This window comes from Lygodium microphyllum, chromosome 28 (assembly GCF_053477565.2).
Source record: "Lygodium microphyllum isolate KBCC chromosome 28, Lygodium_microphyllum_v1.1.10, whole genome shotgun sequence".
NCBI classification, from domain to species: domain Eukaryota; kingdom Viridiplantae; phylum Streptophyta; class Polypodiopsida; order Schizaeales; family Lygodiaceae; genus Lygodium; species Lygodium microphyllum.
In genome coordinates, this window is record NC_141162.1 from 3,176,876 (window position 1) to 3,197,723 (window position 20,848).

A 20,848-nucleotide genomic window follows, 5' to 3' on the forward strand; every position below is an offset into this window, starting at 1 on the left:
GTCTGTAATCTCGTGTCTCACATGTATATTCCACAACCTTTCTCACTCTTCTTGTGTAGTTCATAACAACTTATCTCAAAAAATCAAAGGAACATTATCACCAATGTATGTGATAATGCTTGTAACTTTAGCACTTCAACATCACTTGCACCAATGATACCCCCAAGTGGATTGTAACTAAAATCTTGAGTTGTGTTGTTTTGTCCGATGCACCCTAAGGCCTCTCTCTCTCTCTCTCTCTCTCTCTCTCTCTCTCTCTCTCTCTCTCTCTCTCTCTCTCGCACAAAGCATCAAATTTATAAAAGGAACTATGAGTTCTCTCTTCTACTATTCACATCTCCCCCTACTAATGTACAAGCAAATGCCTTTTCTTAGGCAAAGGCTATAATAAAAGCCAAGTCTTATAAGCCTCGTTGAACCACATGCCATCCAAAAAAGACATGGCAATTAGTTATGACTGTCAAGCCATATCCTCTATTTAATTGTGGCCATCATGCCATAACCTGTGTGTGCTTCTAACTATGAAGACCATGATCTATATTAAAGCATCGTAACAATCTAATAATCATTGATTCAATGCCAAGTCGTCAATATAAATGTACCTCTACTAACCTGCATCTAACAGATCAAAAGGTCAACAATGGAAGCCTATTTCTGAGGGTGAAAGATGGAGATTGCTGAAAATAGAGCGAACCAAAGGGGTATTTCCCAACTGGAAACTCATTGAAAGGTACAATTTAAGCATTGCTGAATGACTAGCATAAGGCCAGTTCATGGCACATTTAGACTAGTGCAAAACTTTCTGTAAAGTTGTCCGCATCAAACATTCCTGTATGTAAACCTGAACAAACACGACAATGTGAACAAAAACTCATTTCATCTGCGCTTCACTCACACAAGTTTGCAAAAGGTTAAGCAGCCTCCCTAGTTTCAACCTATGCGGGTGAGTACGCTATCACGTGGCCTAAACAAGGTAACAACAATAATTATTAGAATCGAGATATAGCCAATTTGCACATCCTTGAAACATTTTTCATATCCTGGAGCAGCTTCTCAAAGACCATGCGAGTTCCCAACATATAGTCAGTCAGCTGAATCAAAACTTCAGCACTGACTTAAAGATTTCAGGTATCGAAAAGACACTATTGTCTCCCAACACCCCATGAACATTTGCTAACCTGAAGCTCACATCTACTGTCTTTTCCTAACTGAAAATTGTACTTTCTAAGACTCCAAGCCCCAATAATAATGCTAACCTGAAGTTCACATCTACTGTCTTATCCTAACTGAAAATTGTACTTTCTAAGACTCCAAGCCCCAATAAATTTATACTAAGAGAGTAAAACCAAAACCCTCGACTTGCAGAAAGCTCACAATGCCCAGTTCTAGATCTTAAAAGATTATAAGAATAGCGAACAATTGAGAACATGCATATGTCATCATGAATATCAACCTGCAGACACTAACTGAATAAACCAAAACCCTCAACTAGCAATCGTCACAATAAAGTTACCCAAATGTTACCAAAATCCAAATTGCTGAATGCTTGTGATTTATGCAGTGTAAGAAAAGCTGGCCATTACCCTCATTGACGAGGTGAAGCTGGCCATTACCCTCATTGACATGAATATCAACCTGCACACACCAACTATCAATTTAGTGTGCATAAATGCATGTGTGCACAGGATCCCTAGTTGAATTTCCCGCGTAAATAGTCCTTAGTCCAAAAATCCAGCTCATCCATTTAATAGACATATAGGAGCCAATGAGATTACAGAAAGTTCCTTCGACAAAGAAGTAAAAGATGGGATCACTATATCCCAGAACAGACCACCTCAAGCCATACGTACAAGGAAACACTGTTTCAAAAACAATTATAGCTCTCCATCCCATCCATCTTCAACTACAGAGCTGCTTCCATTGAGACTAATCATTTCCTGTCTTTCTTTCTGCACAGAAATCCCCAGCAAATTACCAGACTGGATATAGCTTTGCTGAGAATGGAGAACACGTTCACTTTTGGGATCCATAACCTTATGAACTTTAGAAGTTTGCTGAACACCGTCTAATATCACATTTGTAAGCGGATTGTCCCATTCATCTTCCTCAATCCAATCACCATAGATCATTGAGATTTCATCTGAAGGGCCTTTCCATTTGGGTAGAACTTTGGATCCTTGCTTTTGAAACTGCACTGAAGCTACAATTCCAGGCCTTGTATTTGAAGCCAAAGTATGACCATCTGAAGGTTCACAGTAAAAACAAAATCAGAAACGGTTGAATAAACTGTGACACAAACATTGAACTCAAGATGGGGACAACATGTAGGCCATATGCAAGAGCATCACAAGAATCCTGCAGAATTCCACCTTTCACCAATGTAGAATCGGATTTCCACACTGGACAAGTGAACTATGGAATGTGACAGTATTAAAGACACTTTTCTAACTAAAATTATATCAAGGGTGTCAACTGAAGAGCTTTGCAAGACTCAATAAGCTTAGGCTACATGTGAACACCCCTATCAAGCCGATGCATAGTTTGATCAACACACTCCAAATACGATAATGTTTATCCTATTATACTGCTAGCCCCATTCTCTAGAGCCAATATTCCCATAACAAAGGTAGATATCCAATGACCATAAAGGGCACATTGACAGAAATAACTACAAGTAGTGTCTCACCAACTTGGTTTAGCAAGTAGCAAGTTCCTTGATTTTTTTAATATAAAATTATGGAGCCAAATCTTTCCTATGTTTAACGATTTTCACAGATTATGTGAAGATTTTTATTAAGATTACTACTTACGGATCCAACATTCTGCAAACAGGTTACAGTACAAATCTTTCCAAAAGGGATTATCCTATAAATCTAAATTTATCGACTTAGCAGACACATTCACACAAAGGTGAGCTATCTAAGCACAATGTTTATAGAAGTATGTTAACACACAAGCTATGATTTCAAACAAACCACAAAAGGTTGTGGCATCTCAAGCACAATATTTCTGTAAGTATGCTAACGCAGAAGCCATCATCAACCTTCGTGTTTTCTGCACAACCTTTCAGTGAATGTTCAAGCTTCACATGCACTATTTCCTCAGCTACTTATGCCATTTGTTGGCCCAAGTGTGGAGTAATTGTGTGATTAATTATATGAAGAATGAATGAATTAATCGATGCGCAACAACACTCCATCACAAATGAGAAGCGATGTATTAATGAGTGAGAGAAAGTATAACGCTCAAAGAGGATCACAATGAGAATGCCATTAGGCTAAAATTATAATATGAAACCCTAATGGCTTAACCACTCTAGCGATTAGTGTAGATAAGTGTCGGAGTCGTCTGGTGTACATGAGGATTTGCAAATAACCTGCGAAGCCAAAACACACTCCACTATGGCTGTGAACGTTGCTCTATACTCGACTTCAGAATTGGAAGTAGCAATTGTAGTTTGTTTCTTGCTGAACCAAGAGACAAGAGATGTACCCAAAAAGTAGTAGTTGTCACTATGAGAGACACTAGAACCTAAACATCCAACCCAATCACTATCAAAATATCCATACAAAGAGAGTGAAGAATTAGCACTGTAGAAAAGGCCAGGTCCTAGGTGCCTTTACGGTACCAAAAAACACGCTTTACTACCTACCAATGAAGTACTGAAGGGATATGTACATAAACCTGCTCAACTAGGAGACAACAAATTGAAGATTGGGCCTCTTGTGACATAGATAAATCAAGCATCCAACAACCTAATAATATAAAGTAGTGTCAAAGGATTCACTACCATCATCAAAAGTGAATCTGAAACCAAGCTCCAAGGAAGTAGACACAAGCTTGCAATCCTCAAACTAGAAGTGCTAAAGAAGCTGTCCAATATACTTGGATTGTGTCACAATGATGCTCCCCTCAATTGGCAAATTGGATACCCAAGTAATAGTGGGGTTGATCAAGACCTATCATGCCCAAGGTCTGCTGTAAATCAGCCTTAAATGCTGCAATTTGACCAACATTGGTCATATTGACAAGCATGGCATCCATATAAAGTACAAGAATAATAAGATCAGATCCCTAATGTTGAATGTAAAGACTCCTCATTTGAGTCATCAAAGCCTTGGAACCACCGCAAGCACACTAAATCTGCTGTGTTTGGCTGTAGAAGAGCCCAAACTAAGAAAATAACCAACTACACATGCAAAGAAAAACTTGTAGAGGTCTCACCTTTGTTGAAAGCACCTGTAAATCACAAAAAATCTGTGTTTTCTACAGCAAACAACAGGCTGAAAACTTGTGTTTCAGCCAAGTGGAGGGCTAGCTATATATAGCCAAAAATCCCTAAAACTGGCCAACCAGCAGACTAGGGCCTAAAAACTGCGGTCAACCAGATGAACTGGCCAACCAACCACATCTGATGTACAAAATGCTGCCGCCCTACTCCACACACACATACTGATTTCTGGCCATAAGAAAGACTGAGAACTAGTTGCATGTGCAACGTGAGCACACCTAGACTGACTAAAAAAGAAATGCGTGCTCTAGAAAGAGCTTTCTCCTCCATCAAAACACATGACAGACATGTCAAAGCTCCTAATGTCCCTATCTGATGCAAATTGAGGCTCACAAGCAGATGACATTGCAAGACGAACATGACTACTAACACAGTCTCCTATCCTATCTACCCAAGATTGAGGAGCCTTACTTTAGATTGTTAAGGGGCACTTTACACGTGTGTGATAGGGCCTTTTGGAGAGCAACTAAGGGAGAGATGGACATCAAAAATCTGCATGATTTGCACCTATTTAGCAAGCTGAACAGAGTGGTCACACATGAGTGCTTGCTAATGTGTAGGAAAGGCAAGGAAAACAAGACATGCATGAAGTAAGAGGTGAAGGTGTGAGAGTACGCAACCGAAAGAAGGAAGTGCACACAAAGAGGAGACCAAAAGAGAACGCAGAAGAGAGAGAGAAGGAACAATGTGACTCAGTGACAGGGAATGGTCACAACAGTCCCCCTCGGATGCCGAAATGTCATTTCAGACCGAAATCTGTTTCGAATCGTGTCCCTATTGGATGGAACATTCCCGGTCAAGAGCATGACAGGGAACGCCACGTGACACAAAACTTACTTGTAGAGTGACCAGTTGACTACTCCAATTTACCACTTGTCGAATCACACGCCTATCTCCCACCACCATCGCCTGCGGCCTACCTGTCTCTCGCTCGCATGCCTGCCTTGGCTCTGTCCATGGCACCACATAAATTGATTGAAATATTAATTTGTCATTGTGGATTATATACCTTGGCTTTAGTACTCCACATGAATTATGAATGAAATATTATTTTTTTAATCAATTTTAATTTTTTAATGCCGTTCCCGTTCCCATGTCTCCGTTCACTAAGTTTCATGTCCCCGTCACCAACACCGTCCCCATTCCTCATTTCCGTTCCCCGTTTCATGTTTCTATGGCATCACATGAATTGCTTGAAATATTAATTTGTCATTGTGGATTATATACCTTGGCTTTAGTACTCCACATGAATTATGAATGAAATATTATTTTTTTAATTAATTTTCATTTTTTAATGTTGTTTTCGTTCCCATGTCCCCAATCCCTAAGTTTCATGTCCCCGTCACCAGCACCGTCCCCATTCCTCGCTTCTATTCCCCGTTTCATGTCTCTATGATGCAATTGCAATGACTAAAGGTGCAAGGTTGCAACAGTCAACCCCAACACCCAACTCTACACATCACTATGGGCGCCAAACGGTAGCAAGGGGATGAGAGAATAAGGCGGGTTGGTTAATTACGAAGGATAAATGATGGATAATGAAAGTGGGAAGGGCACGCCGCCTATATATAGGCAAAAAAGAAGCAAAACCCTAAATGTGGTCAAACCACTAAAAAATAGCCAAAAGTGCAAAAAAAGAAATGCACTAACGTGCCCTTCAGTGTCTAAAATACATAAAATGACAAACAAATACAATGTCAAAGCTCCTAATGTCTTCGTTTGACTCAAACTGAGACTCGCAAAGAGGAGACCACCACACAAGCCACACATGACTGCAAACACCCCTCTCAAATCTTGGATGTGACAGAAGGCCAAAGGAGATGTGGATTCGAGGGTGGCAAGAAGAGTACCAAGGCCATGTAGTCCATCGATGAAGAAAACCAGCCAAGGAGTAGGGGCCCCTCTCTATATAAGAATCCGATCAAACTGAAGGCCACCAAAGGGAAATGGAAATGGAGAAGCCTTGAATGGATCACGCTAAAAAAACTCGAGTCAAGGATGGGTGAGCCAAGCCTCTAACCCAACCATAAGACGAAAGCGAGAAACTATCAAGAGCGTCATAAGTTGCATAGACGCAACAAGGACCAAGAGCCAAGTATCAAGGGATGGTGGCTCCATGACAAAGAAAAGAGGTAGCTGCATAACGGAAAGGCCCAAAGTAGACTAGAAACTTAGAAGCAACTCCTCACGATCCTAGGAAGCCCCCCTCTGAAACACAAAGGGCGAGAAAATCAAGAGCCACATCACCAATATCATCCCCTTCTGAAAGCGATGGAAGGTGTGAGGGAACTACCAAGGGAGATGGTGGCGGATGGGATGAAAACTGTGGAATAGATGGTGCACAATTGCAAATAGGTGTGGTAATAGAAAGGTGCCTCGAAGGGCCCTGCACAATGGAAGGGAAATGAAGCATAGATAGCTCACTCTCTTACCAACCTGTCACAAAAGTGGCTTCTATAGAGAAATCCCTAACAAAGATGGCTGGGTCCGTGAAAACAATGTGGGTCTCGAGACAGGAAAGGCCACAAACTAAGAGAAGAGGGAATCCCAAATTCGAAAGATATAGGGCCTCAAAAACAAAGGTCAATGGACACTCAAACAATAGAGGCAAGGTGCCAAAACCACCAATAAGCACTGAAGAAATGTCACCAATAGTGACAATACCCTCTAATGGACAAAGATCTTGTAACAAATCACCTCGGGGAGTGATATGACTCAAGGCACCACTATTAATAAGCCAAGATTGCTTGAAAGGCAAGACAATCGAAGAAGGCACCACTAGATACATGGAGAGGATACAAGGTATCACTTTTACAACCTATGGCAGTCACTCTAGATCCCTTACAGATCTTCCGCTTCCCATCACCAAAGGTGGTATGAAATCCATCATCATCTAGCTGCCCTGTGCTAATCAAGCTCTTCTTGAGCTGAGGTACATGCCGTACATGCTGAAGTTTGAAGAGAAAACCATGCTCAAACTGCAACTGCACACTGCCAATACCTGCAATGTTACATACATAGTTGTCCCCAAGATGAACAATACTATGTCAACCCCCTGTATAGGAAAAGAACCACTCATGATGAGGGGTGACATGAAAGGAAGCACCTAAATAGAAAATCCAGGTATGCATGTCATCATCTGTATCTACAAGTAAAGCATGTGCACCAAAGTGTGAAGAGACAAAGAGTACGTCACTCCCACTATCACTGTCATGAGTAACTACATTCACCTCTTCAATTTTGACATTGCTCTTCTTAGGCTGACTGCCTTTTTTCTCTTCCTTGCTATCATTTATCTTCTTGCCCTTTCCATTCTCTTTCTTCCATTTGTAACAGTCACGTTTAAACTGACCCTTCTTGCCACAATGATGGCATTCAACATCTTTGCCACGCGATTTACTGCGTCCCTTGCTAGCATATTTGCCTTTCTACTGTGATTTGCCCCTAGTATGCAAAGCACTGGAAGACTTACTGAATGCATTGTTCTGCCGATTCATTTCTTCCATGAGTAGAGCATTCTCTACATCAGCATACAAAAGAATCGCATTAGAATTGCTCATGGCAGTCCTGAATGTATCCCAACTCTCTCGTAGAGTGCAAAGCAAGAAAGTAGCCTTAAATTCCTCATCAATCATGAACTTCAAGGCAACCATCTTGCTGAAAATGGAGTTAAACTCACTCAAGTGAATAGACATTGTTGTACCCTCTTTCATACGCAAATCCATAAGCTTTTTTAGCCAATACACTTTGCTTGCAGCACTCTTCTATGAATATAGTTCTTCCAGTCGAGTTCAAATAGCATATGCAAAATCCAAACCTTCAATGTTAAACAGCAAGGCATCAGAAATCGACAGCTCAATGGTTAAGCGTGCAAGCTCATTTAACTCATCCCAATCTTCCTCGTCCATATCTGCGAGCTTTGCCCCTTTGGTCTTAATCGGCTCTACTTGCTTCTTCTGCAACAGGATATTGTAGCACTGTTTTTGCCAGATTGCAAAGTTATGTGCTCTTTCAAGCTTCTTAATGTGCATGAGATTACTGTTGTAAGTGCTACCAGCCATGATTTTCAACCCCCAAGTGCCATTTTACTCGAGAGATTCCATTTCTGACAACATGGCTTTATACCATTTCTTGATGTCTTGTCTGTCCATTGCTTCCTTGAAGCAAGACGGTTCACCACAGTCTGTCAACATGACATAATCAGCCACATAATTTGCACCAGGAATGAATCTATCAGGTTGTCTAGTAGCCCTAGACAATCTCCTAACCCAATGATCATTGTTTGCTAGTAGTTGACCATTTTCAGCTTGCTGTCCTGGCATTTCAGCCTGCAAATCAACATTATCAGCTTGCTGTCCTGGCTGTTCCTACACATGTAGTAGCTCATTATCAAGAGCAATAGCTGGCTGATCATTTCCAGCATCATTTTCCACATTTACAGGTTCATTTACAGCAGGTATTTGCTGTTGTACAACGGGCACATTTTGCTATCCAAAAGGTATTTCTTCCTGGAATACAACCCTATGGACCTCCTTAGTCTTTTCAGGTTGTTTATGCAAGCGATCTTCCCGAAAGTTAACATCATTGTTGCGTATTACTTTCCTTTTCTCGAGATCCCACAATCTATAGCCCATTTAACCCTCGTCACCATATCCTAGGAAAATGCATTTACAGGACTCTGGCTCAAGTTTGCTACGTTTTTCTTTACGAACGTGCACAAAAGCCTCGCAACCAAATACTTTCAGATGAGCATATGAAGGTGGCTTGCCCGACCATGCTTCTTGGTGAACTCCCTCCCCTCCCAAAGACCTGTTTGGTGACAAATTAATCAAGTGTACGGCTATCATAATAGCCTCTACCCAAAGACCATGGGGTAATACAGCATGAGACAGCATCGTACGGACCTTATCCTGTATGGTCCGATTCATACGCTCTGCAACTCCATTTTGGGGTGGATTATGAGAGGCAGTGAGCTCCCCCTTTATCCCTTTGCTATCACAAAATGCCTCAAAGGCCTTGGACACATATTCCCCACCATTGTCAGAGCCAAAACACTTAAGTGTCTTATCAGTCTGATTTTTAACCAATGCCAAGAATTTTTTAAACTTGTCAAGCACTTCATCCTTGCTACGAATAGAATAAACCCATACCTTTCGTGTAGCATCATCGACAAAGGTGACAAAATATTTCTTTTCCCCTAAAGATAATCCCGTCATCTGACATACATCCGAATGTATTAACTCTAGAGGAAAAGATTTCAAAAAAAGAGATTTTTTATGAGACGTCTGTGCATGTTTACCATCAATACAATGATCACACTACTCAAAATCAGCATAGCGAAGACAAGGCAAGTAACCCAAATGAGAAAGCACTTTCATTCATGTTTGACTCATGTGTCCCAACTGGCCATGCCACAAGGAAACGCTTGGCTACTCGGTCACGGCAACAGCATGGTCATGCACACTAGATACATGAAGTGGATACAAAGTATCACTCTTGCAACCTCTGGCGATAACCCTAGATCCCTTACAGATCTTCCATTTTCCATCACCAAAGGTGGTATGAAATCCATCATCATCTAGCTGCCCTGTGCTAATCAAGCTCTTCTTGAGTTGAGATACATGCTGTATATGCTGAAGTATAAAGATAGAGCCATGTTGAAACAACAACTGCACACTGCCAATACTTGCAACGTCACATACACAGTTGTCCCCAAGATGGACAACACCATGTCCACCCCCTGTATAGGAAAAGAACCACTCACGATGAGGGGTGACATGAAAGGAAGCACCTGAATAGAAAATCCAGGTATGCATGTCATCATCTGTATCTACAAGTAAAGCATGTGCACCAAAGTGTGAAGAGACAAAGAGTACGTCACTCCCACTATCACTGTCATGAGTGACTACATTTACCTCTTCAATTTTGGCATTGCTCTACTTAGGCTGACCGTCTTTCTTCTCTTCCTTGCTATCACTGTCTTCTTGCCCTTTCCTTTCTCTTTCTTCCATTTGTGACAATCACGTTTAAAGTGACCCTTCTTGCCACAATGATGGCATTCAACATCTTTGCCACGCGATTTACTGCGTCCCTTGCTATCATATTTGTCTTTCTTCTGTGATTTGCCCCTAGTATGCAAAGCATTGGAAGACTTACTGGATGCATTGTTCTGCCGATTCATTTCTTCCATGAGTAGAGCACTCTCTACATGAGCATCCAAAAGGATCACATTAGAATTGCTCATGCAATCCTGAAAGTATCCCAACTCTCTCGTAGAGTGCAAAGCAAGAAAGTAACCTTAAATTCCTTATCAATCATGAACTTCAAGGCAACCATCTTGCTGAAAATGGAGTTAAACTCACTCAAGTGAATAGACATTGTTGTACCCTCTTTCATACGCAAATCCATAAGCTTTTTCAGCCAATATACTTTGCTTACAATACTCTTCTATGCATAGTTCTTCCAGTCGATCCAAATAGCATATGTAGAATCCAAACCTTCAATGTTAAACAGCAAGGCATCAGAAATCGACAACTCAATGGTTGAGCGTGCAAGCTCATTTAACTCATCCCAATCTTCCTCTTCCATATCTACAGGCTTTGCCCCTTTGGTCTTAATTGGCTCTGCTTGCTTCTTCTGCAACAAGATATTGTAGCACTGTTTTTGCCAGACTCCAAAGTTATGTGATCCTTCAAGCTGCTTTATGTGCATTAGATTAGACTACTGCTGTCATTGCTGCCAGCCATGATTCTCAGCCCAAATGTGACCAAAAAACAGCAAATACAGACCCAAAACTGTCACCCAAGTGACTAAGGTACAAACAAGTACCAACCAGCAATAAATGACCACTTAGAAGCACAGATTTCAGATCTGTAATTAAATTTTCAGAAGCACCAAACCATGTGCTGTAGCATTCCACAATTGATTACAGCTGTTCCAAGGGCATATGCATCACATTACACGAGAAATCCCAAATTTTAGCTACAATTTCTGTTGTACATGTACCCACGGGCATTAATTTGACACGAACGGTCAAAAGCCCCAAAATTTTTGTGCTCAAAGCATCAACCACACATCTGCATTTTCTTTGTCATGCATAGAACATGCCAATTTTGCCAAAATAGAGCGATTTAAGCAAAACCCCCACATTTTACCAAGTGTTGATGTCCAAATTGCATGGAATTGAACCTCCATGTACATAAAATGACCAAATGCTGCACAGATTTTTCTCAATTTGCAAAAGCCCCAAATTGCATGGGGGTCCAATGTGCATCAATGTCGAGAAATTGGGTAAATTTCAGCCCAATTTATGCACGTACATGAAAAGCCCCAAATGTCGGGGACAAAATGTCACAAATTCCTGCAATTTCTGAGACAAATAACACTATTGCATCTTGCTCGCATCAAATTTGGACAAATCCCCAAGTTTTGCAAGTCTTGCATGCACTAATTTCAGAGAAATTGAAAGAATTTCAATAAAATGTGAAAAGCCCCAAAATTCCCGAGCAAATGTGCACCAACTTTACAAATTCCAAGTCACTTTGTCCAATTCTAAGTTAAGATCCCCAAATTCGAGAAAAGCCCCAAATTTCTGGGCCTAAACCTGCACAGATTTGCACATAGTGCTTACACGCGCGGACACCTGAAGGAGAGAGGATAAACGCAAACTCAAAATTTGAAAAAAAAAAGTGACGAGGGGTTCGTTGACCCACGTCCAAGTCCGTGACCTGTCGGGCGTCACATCGCCTACCCGACCGCCGTCCCATGACACCACGCGCTGGACCTGTCCCGCCGACTACTGCCCCATCACGAGCTTTCCGCTGCCCACCGTGACCTGTCTCCTCGCTGGAGTCTCACATGGCGCCTGTTCACGATACCTGTAGCTGTCGACTATCCTCACTGCCTGCGACTACCCACGATGTTTACAGTTGTCGATTGTTCTCACTGCCTGCAACTGTTGCCTGCCAATGATTGCCGTTCGTACCTGACTGTCTACGGACGTTTCTCGAGTCCACCTAGGACTCCTATAACACCTGAGCTATCTCTTGCCTGCTCTGATACTAGTTTGTAGTGTCGGGTCAGGCATGAAGATCGAGATAGTAGGTATTACTTAGTCGCGGAGAGAGAGAGAGTGAGTGAGTGAGAGAGAGAAGAGCAGAGAGTGCACGTTTTTAGGTACAATGACGAGTGTGTACCTTTAGGTTTTTAGATAGATATATATATGTGAGTACAAGTGCTAAGGGTGTGTTCACACCCGAGCACATTTAAAGGCATGAGGCCTTTATTCCCAACATTCGCTCGTTTTTATTTCTCTCATGTACTATAGTTGTTATCTCTCATATCGAGCATTTGACGGTGGCCCGAGAGATATGGTTGGAGCTTGATCAGATGTACAATCAGATGACCGTCATGAAGCAAGTTTCTTTGGAAGTGCAAATGCAAACAATGAGTGTCAACAAGTCATCTTCTATGCGGGAGTAGCATATCAACAAGTTGAGGCGGCCTCAGATGCAGGTTCAAAACGCAAGGAAGATTATCACTTCTGAAGACATGGCAATAATCTTCTTTCATAGTTACCGCCTTGCTTCAATGGTTTTTATTCTGCCTTAATTGCTTCAAGGAGGTCTGAGACTCTTTGGTGGGAAGAGTTGGTTCCTATGGTCTTGGACCAAGAGGAGCAATTAAAAGGGACCAATGCTTCAAAATCTGAGGCCTTGGTTGGTCAATTCTCTTAAAAGAAGGGGAAGGATCAAAAGAAGGAGGACAAATCTAAGAAGGACAAAGAAAAGGAGTCTACTTGTCACATTTGTGGCAAAATAGGTCATTGGAAGGATTGCCCCAACAAGGAGGAGGAGGAGGAGAAGAAGAAGAAGGAGAAATCTTCAAAGGATTCGGAGTTGCTCCCTCATCAGCTGCTTTTCTCCACTTGGAGTTGGTTGATGATTCGACCCAAATGGCTTCTGATACTACGTTGACAGCCCCATACACTCGGGAGTGGATTGTCGACAGTGATGCCTCCGGGCACACAACTTCTCCTTCCGCAGGTGTTTGCTCATTTGCAACCTTCGCATGGCCAGATTCTTTTGGGGATAGTTCGTCTATTCCTTTATATAGGGACAAAGCAACATGCATCTTATTCCAAATGGACGTGGCACTGCCCATACGTCCAAGGTACTTTATGTACTAGCTTTGGGACAGCATCTTCTTTCGGTGCACAAGATTTGTGCCCTCCGCCTTTTGGTCGAATTTGATGAGGATTCTTTTCAGATTCTTGATCATGGATCGAGATAGGTTTTTTCTTCTGGTCAATAGGAGAATGGAGTCTACAAGTTACGGTCTTCTTCTACCTTGACTTCTCTTCTTCTTACCTCCCAAACTCAATCCGAGCTTTGGCATGCTCTGTTTGGTCACTTTAATTATGATTACCTTCGGAAGGCATCCAAGGGACAGCTTATTCGAGGTTTGCCGGATATTGTGGTGAGCCAACAGCCTTGTGTATCCTACATCCGTGGGAAGCAAACTCGTGATGTTCCCAACAAGGCTTCGAAGTGGTCTTCCGCACCCTTGGAGCTTGTTTCTACCGATCTTTGTGGACCGATGAGGACAAAGTCCCTTAGCAGGAGCTTGTATTTCATGCTCATTGTGGATGATTACAACAGGATTATATGGACTTATTTCTTGAAGCTGAAGTCGAAGGCTTTCTCCAACTTTAAGGATTAGTTGCTCTTTGAGGAGAATCAATCGGACCGGAAACTGAAGACCTTACGATTGGATAAGGGTGGAGAATTTGATTCTGATGAGTTTACTCGTTTTTGTGCAGATCGTGGTATTCACCAAGAGTTTGCCAATACAAACACCCCTCAGGAGAATAACATCTTGAAGCAGAAGAATCGCAATGTAACCAAGACGAGTTGGCCCGTACCATGATGGAGCATTGTCAAATACCTCAATGTCTGTGGGCTGAGGTTGCTGCTCCCGCAGTTCACATCCTTAATCGTTGGTACGACTCCATATGAGGCGTACTTTGGGTCCAAGCCAAATGTTTTTTATTTCAAGGTTTTTAGGTGTAATGCCTATGTTCACATCCCAAGATACACCCTGAGAAATTTGAAGCGGCTTCCAAAAGACAGGTGTTTATGGGCTATAACTCATAGTCTCAAGGCTACCGATTGTATGACCATGTTAAGCGAGATGTCTACACAAGCTGTAATGTTTGGTTTGTGGAAGTTCCAACCCCAAAGGGGGGTGCGGAACACCCTGTTCTTGGAGATCTCGATGATAGTTGGGCCCCAGCGACTCTTCCTCTGGAGCTTGTGCCTCTTGAGGACTCTTCTTCTGATGAGGAGCTTAGTTCTCAGCTATTGGATTCACTGATTGCTCCCCCACTGTCGGTGGACCTTCCAGAAACGTCAACAGATGGAGAGCGACGATGCAAGATCTGGCCTTCTCGTTGTTGGGCTCGTGACACTCTTCATGATGCACAGGATGGCTCGCGGCATTCTCAGAGGAACCAAGACTTCTTAATACCCGTGTTGGTTTATGTTATGCTATAGGTGAGGATTTTGCGGTTCCTATGGGAGACTCTTGACCTTGAGATCTATTATCCTATTGGTACAAATGCTACGAACTTGGTTCTTACAGGTTGGAGTGATTCAAATTGGGCTGGTGATGTGGATCATCAAAGGTCCACCACATGTAATTGTCTTACCTTGGGTGCTGATGTTGTTTCCTAGAGCAGCAAGAAGCAGCCTACGGTTGCCCTCTCTTCGATTGAGGCGGAGTATCAAGTAGCGCCTTCTACTACATCTGAGACAGTGTGGCTTTGCAAGCTACTAGAGGAGCTTAGTTATCCGGAGACATGTCCTACTCTTCTTCAGTGCCACAATGAGAGTTGCATTGCCTTGGCCAGGAATCCTGTGTTTCATGCTCGAACGAAGCATATTGAGATCCGATACCATTTCAATTCGGGAGAAGCTTCAAGCTGAGACCATTTCCCTTGGTCTATTGCAAGACAGAGGACAATCTTGCAGACTTGTTTACCAAGGCGCTTCCCCAGGATTTATTTCCACAGCACTCCAAATCCCTTAGTCTTCTACCGTGTCCAAGATCTGAGAGAGGGCGTCAGAGCTAGACATTCCTTAGACACATAGGAGCAACAAGAGCAACTGATGCAACAGGCGACAGGTGCAGATGGAGTGCCACGTGGCAGCTGGTCAATCAGACAACTGCTATCCAATCATGTACATTAAATGCAACCAACCTGCATTATTTATGGCATTTTTTCCTGCCTATTTATATGCTTTGATTTCAGCAGACTTGGTCAGTTGTTTTCACAGATTTCACGTTGCACACTTTGGAGACTGCCCTCAAGGCTGACGGAGACTAAGATCTTCAAGGTAGAGACATACGCAAATATTCATTCTGCACCCGTGTATATTTATGCATCCTTATCCAGCATTCTTCACTGCAGATTTTCTGTGTTTCACTTTCTCTCTCTATTCACCCGTTGTCTTGGTCATTCGCTTCCGCATTGCTTCACTTTGACAAAACCTTCCTTGATTCAGCAGTCACCTTACGAACGTGACGATAATGAACATGCTTATCATATCAATACTCTTCTAACTTTGATCATCAACAAGTTCATAACTACCATGGTATCCCATATCCCGATCAATTTATACCTCATGATCACCCAAATGTAATGATGAGTTCTTTTTAGGGTGCTAATGATGAAGAAGAGAGCAATGAGCAACCTTAACAACAAGAAGCAGATAATGAGCAACATGATCAACAAGAAGATGAACAAGAAGAAGACAAAACTCAAGAAGATGTACAAGAAGGAAACAATGATGAGCAAGACGTACAAACTGATGACATATTAATTGAAGAATCATATGAGATACTCACACATGAAGATGGTATGTTGAAGATTTTAGAGTCTTGGAGTATGTAACAAGCCTTCCTTTCGTGGATGGGTGGTAAACCCTTGATTACAACTTAATTACAGCAGCAAACAATTAATGCAAATCTGAAAATACAAATTTACCTACTGATCTTGGACAATGCACACCCAATTGGCCCCAAAATTAGCGCTCCTTTTTGTATTTCTTTAGCTTTATTGAAAAAAAAGTTGATTTACAATGGGATTCTCCTGATCCCCTTCGCAATCCAAACTCCCCTTGCTGTCCAAAGTGACCAGCAAGTTCAATCTGATTTGCCCCTTGATTCGGGCACTTAATTGGCCTTCACCTACTTCGTAGACAATAGAAATGCCCCAAATTCAATGGCTGGCTAGTCCTCCACCTGAATTTAGCTGAAATTCACCTTCAGCCTTGAAAAATCCATGTTGGAGGTTCCAATTTTTGACATGCTTCCGGAGGCTGTTGCTAAACCCTAATTTCTACTGTAAATTAAGGTTTACAGCATAGAAATTTGCAATTTCTCAGCCTCTAAGGGTCCAAATGCTGAGATCTTTAAAGCAAGGCTAGGAAATGAGAGAGAAGGCTGTAGAGAGAGAAAATTCAAAGTTGTCGCGAAGAATCGCCCTGCCACAACAGCTTGTAGATGCAAAGAACTAAAGAAAATCAATCATTTATTGCTGCTGCCCTATCTCAACAGCCTGTAGATGCTGTCACCTGCTGTTTATTGGTCTTCTCCAACCCTTGGCTACCTCAGAAGGTCCTCCAATGGCTGCAAATCAAACCAGCAGCATCTCCTCCCTCTCTCTTGCAGGCTAAATACACTAAAAACGCCTCTCTCCGGTCTCTTAAGACGTTTTTTAGTCTTGCATGGGCATTTTTGACAAGTGGCAACCTTTCCAAATGGGTTTTCCAGCATTAACCATAATTAAATATTAATTTTCAATCTTTAAATACTGAAAATTAATCTAATAATTATTTCGATACCCTAAAAAATTATCTAATTGGCCAATAATTAAATTGGCTAGGGAACTTTCATTCCCAAGTGTCTCTATGCTATCTTTGATTATTAGATTGGCGTTAGGTACCATTAAATGCCACTTCTCTAGTGTCACCAATTGAATAACCTAGGCCAATAACTGGCACCATATACCACCAAGTACCTGTGCGGCATAACTTATAGCAACTTTTGCCTTTGACATTCCATGATTTCCTCGGGTTTAGGGCTTGTAAATTTACTTTAACCCTTGTCGCACCTCACATGTGCAACATTTACTTAATCATGTGATTAAATATTAATCCGCGTGTTAAGTGAGGTTTCAAAAATACATGTCTTCATGATAAAGCAACCTCGTGATAATCTTATTGAGCATTAGTTTACACTTAATCAAGATGAAAAACATGAAGACCACCCATACGAAGAAAACCAAGTTGATCAACAAGATGATCCTCTAGTAGAAAACAATGTATATGAGGATCACTTGGTAAGTAATTAGCCTTATGGACCATTTGAGCATGAGCATGAGCATACTGAAAATGAAGACTTTGAAATTCTTGATCATGCTTACGATATATTAGTTAAGGATATGCATCAGCTCACGTGTTGAGATTTACAATCACACCCACTGTGGCCTCTTTCTATGAGGCAGTTTAGACTTAGGACATGCAAGCAGACTGAATCCCATATACACAGAAAGGAAAACTGCTACCCATCCGACAACAATAAAGCATTGTACTTAACTGCCACTTTAATATATGATGAATGCAATATCATGATACTTTACTATTTCAATTAGTGTCTTGGTCATTGTTAGTCTTATACACAAGATTGTGTCTATGAGTCCAAGTCTTAATCTTAGAACCTAATTCACTTATGTAACAAGTCAAGTCTTTTCTATGTCATCATGAGCTTAATCTTTCTCTTCGATCCACCATAGCTACTGCCATACTCTAGATCCCACGTTTGTTCACATCACACTCAATTAGGATTTTCACCAACTAAAAGATGGGTGGTATGCATATAATTATGGTTATAAAGACTTGGGTAATGATTTCGATCACTTGTATGCTGATAATGAGGATGTACATGGGACTCATGATGGTTATAATCTGATGGATGATGGTATGATTATGGTTATGATTATGGGGATCTTTCTTCCTACCCATTTGACCTAGGTGGTCAAGATTATGAATTTGATAACGGTTTTTCTCCTCTTGATCATTATTATGATGGTATACCTTTTGATCCAGGAGGTTAGGGGTAAGATTTTGCACCTTCATTAGGCCAACATCCATATTGGGATCCAAATGTTTATCTTTCAGAGGTTTATTTGGCTGAAGACTAGTCGATTTATCTCTTAATCTATTGCAGAAAATTTGTAGATAGCTCTCTGTTTGGCCTCACTTTTGATTCTGATTTGATTGCAGAGGAGTCACGCTTATATGGACTGAAAGTATATACAATGTGCTTTCTTTTGACTCATAGCACACTTGATTTGGCTATGCCCATCAAAAGATATCTCAATTTTACTACAACGGGGTCTGTAGTATACAACAAGTTGCCTATTGTTTGCATGTGTCTTTTCTTGGAGTTATGGTAGTCTAGTTCTCAGTTTTATCAGTTCAAATAGATGTCCATATGGTCTATCTGCTTTTCCACTTCTGATTCCATCTATTACTTAGTATATATTAGTACTTTTCCTATTTTTGTAGTCACTTGTAACAGAGTAGTACTCTGATTCCCTTTACATTCAGCTAACCAATGTTTTTTAGGACAAAAACTTCTTTTGAGTGGGGATGAAATGTAAGAGATGGAAAATAAGGTACATAGGAGCAAGTATAAAAGGTGAAGGTACCAATCATTTTATATCCACTTTTTGACATAACACAAGTCTCCTTCATCTTCTCTCTCTCAAGTCTCCTTCATCTCCTCTCTTTCTGAGCTTTCATGGCTGCCCTCTCTCTCTTTCAGTATTTCTCTCTCCTTTTCTAGTCTCTCTTCTCGTCACTCTCTTTCTCTTCTGCACCTCTTCTCTCTCTTCTACAATCTTCTCTCTCCTCTTTCTCTTTCTCCAATCCTCTCCTCGACAAGTGGTATCAAAGCTTCTCAGGTTCTTGACCTAGTGAGTCATATTTCATTTAGTCCCCCCTTTTCACTCACACAAATCCAAGAACGTTAGGCACACATGTACAGACATGGCAAGGAGCATTGGAGTGACCAGTGGACATTCCCAAGAAGAAGACCAACAACATTGAAACTTTTTAGAAGCTAGAGACATTTCCAAGAAGAAAACATGCAGCATTGAAGACTTTTCAGAAGCTGGAGGTAAAATGGAGGAAGGTATGCCAAACTAGCAACTCTCTCTGGCTTGATCATCGACAAACAAGTTTGGCTCCACCGGCACCCCAATCAAGAGCTCTCTCAGTACACCACCAGTACTCTTGACAATGTCTAAAGCATAGACTTCATTTTCCTCAAACTCAACATCATCAACTCTAGTCTCTGGATTACTCACTGACTGTAACCTTGTTCGCATCAATGACAAACTGTTTCATTTGCTGACTCAAAAAACCCTCAGCAATCTTGCAGTCATGAGCAGCAGCAACCTTGCGCAGAGCATCAGTCACATCCTTGTTCTTCTTTCCAGGCTTGATCAGCCTCAGAGCATATTCTGCCGCTGTACTAGTGGCAGCCATAACATCTCTGCAGCTCTTTCTGTAACAGGCCCCTCTTGAATAACATGCGTATGAGCAACAACAGCTATGAAACCATCAATGCGGCACCCAAGAGGTCCATGACCTTTACCCCAGGCTTGCATTCAGTAATAACCTGCTGCAAAGCCTTGTTTGCAATTTCTGTTGCGAGCTTGTACTTGGTAACAACGTCTGGAGTGGAAAGATCAAGCTAAAGGGAAAGCGTTGAAGGGAGAAGCTCTGTATGGAGAAGCTCTATAGGGAGATTTTGGATAAGAGGAAGTCCTGGAGTCCCCATTTGCAACAATGGTTTCTGCAGGCTTCTCCTGAAAACCACCTTGCTCAACTTCCTAGGGTTTCTAGGATTCTATTCTCTTACCACAGTTCTTGAAATTTTGACAGTAAACAGCAGATGTACATCTTTCAAAACCACATAGTGTATACATTGCCTTGGCATCCTTTTGAGGTCCAAAGGACTTGCACCATGTTGATTGAGCTGTTCTTCCCCACTAAAGCCAGTCTGGTCTGCATTGATGGTTTTCCTTGCAACAAAAGAGGCAAAACGTCTTGCATGATGTTGATCGTCGTAATGCAATCTAGCTTGCTTTGAGTGCTTTCCTTGCAATAGTCAATCTCATCATGGTACATGTGAAGACTTTGGCTGATAAACCTTGCTCGCAACATTTCACTACCTCTATTGACATATACAGAGAAATCAGAATGAGGTAAATGTAGAGGATAAGCATTGTCAAGAGCTGCAAAAAGGCAGCCAAGAAGGGTTTCTCTGGATCAACACTTTCACTACCTCTATTGGCACATACAGAGAAATTAGAATGAGGTAACTATAGAGGATAAACACTGTCAAGTGTCAAAAGTGGTGCAACAATGGAAGCGTAAACATAAGCTGTAATAAACTACCGAAACACAAGACAAAAAAGAAAGGAAA

The 20,848-nt window shown here is 41.5% G+C and overlaps 1 protein-coding gene across 1 annotated transcript in view; it reads right to left on the reverse strand.

Annotated features, from left to right (window-relative positions):
* Nucleotides 1-1,558: 1,558 nt before the first annotated feature.
* The window catches only part of LOC148011134 (uncharacterized), a 53,908-nt gene continuing 34,618 nt past the window's right edge, over nt 1,559-20,848 (reverse strand). The window contains exon 2 of the mRNA XM_087670638.1: nt 1,559-2,242. Coding sequence (XP_087526764.1) covers nt 1,875-2,242 — 368 coding nt within the window. The 3' untranslated portion in view covers nt 1,559-1,874. The remainder of the gene's footprint in view (nt 2,243-20,848) is intronic.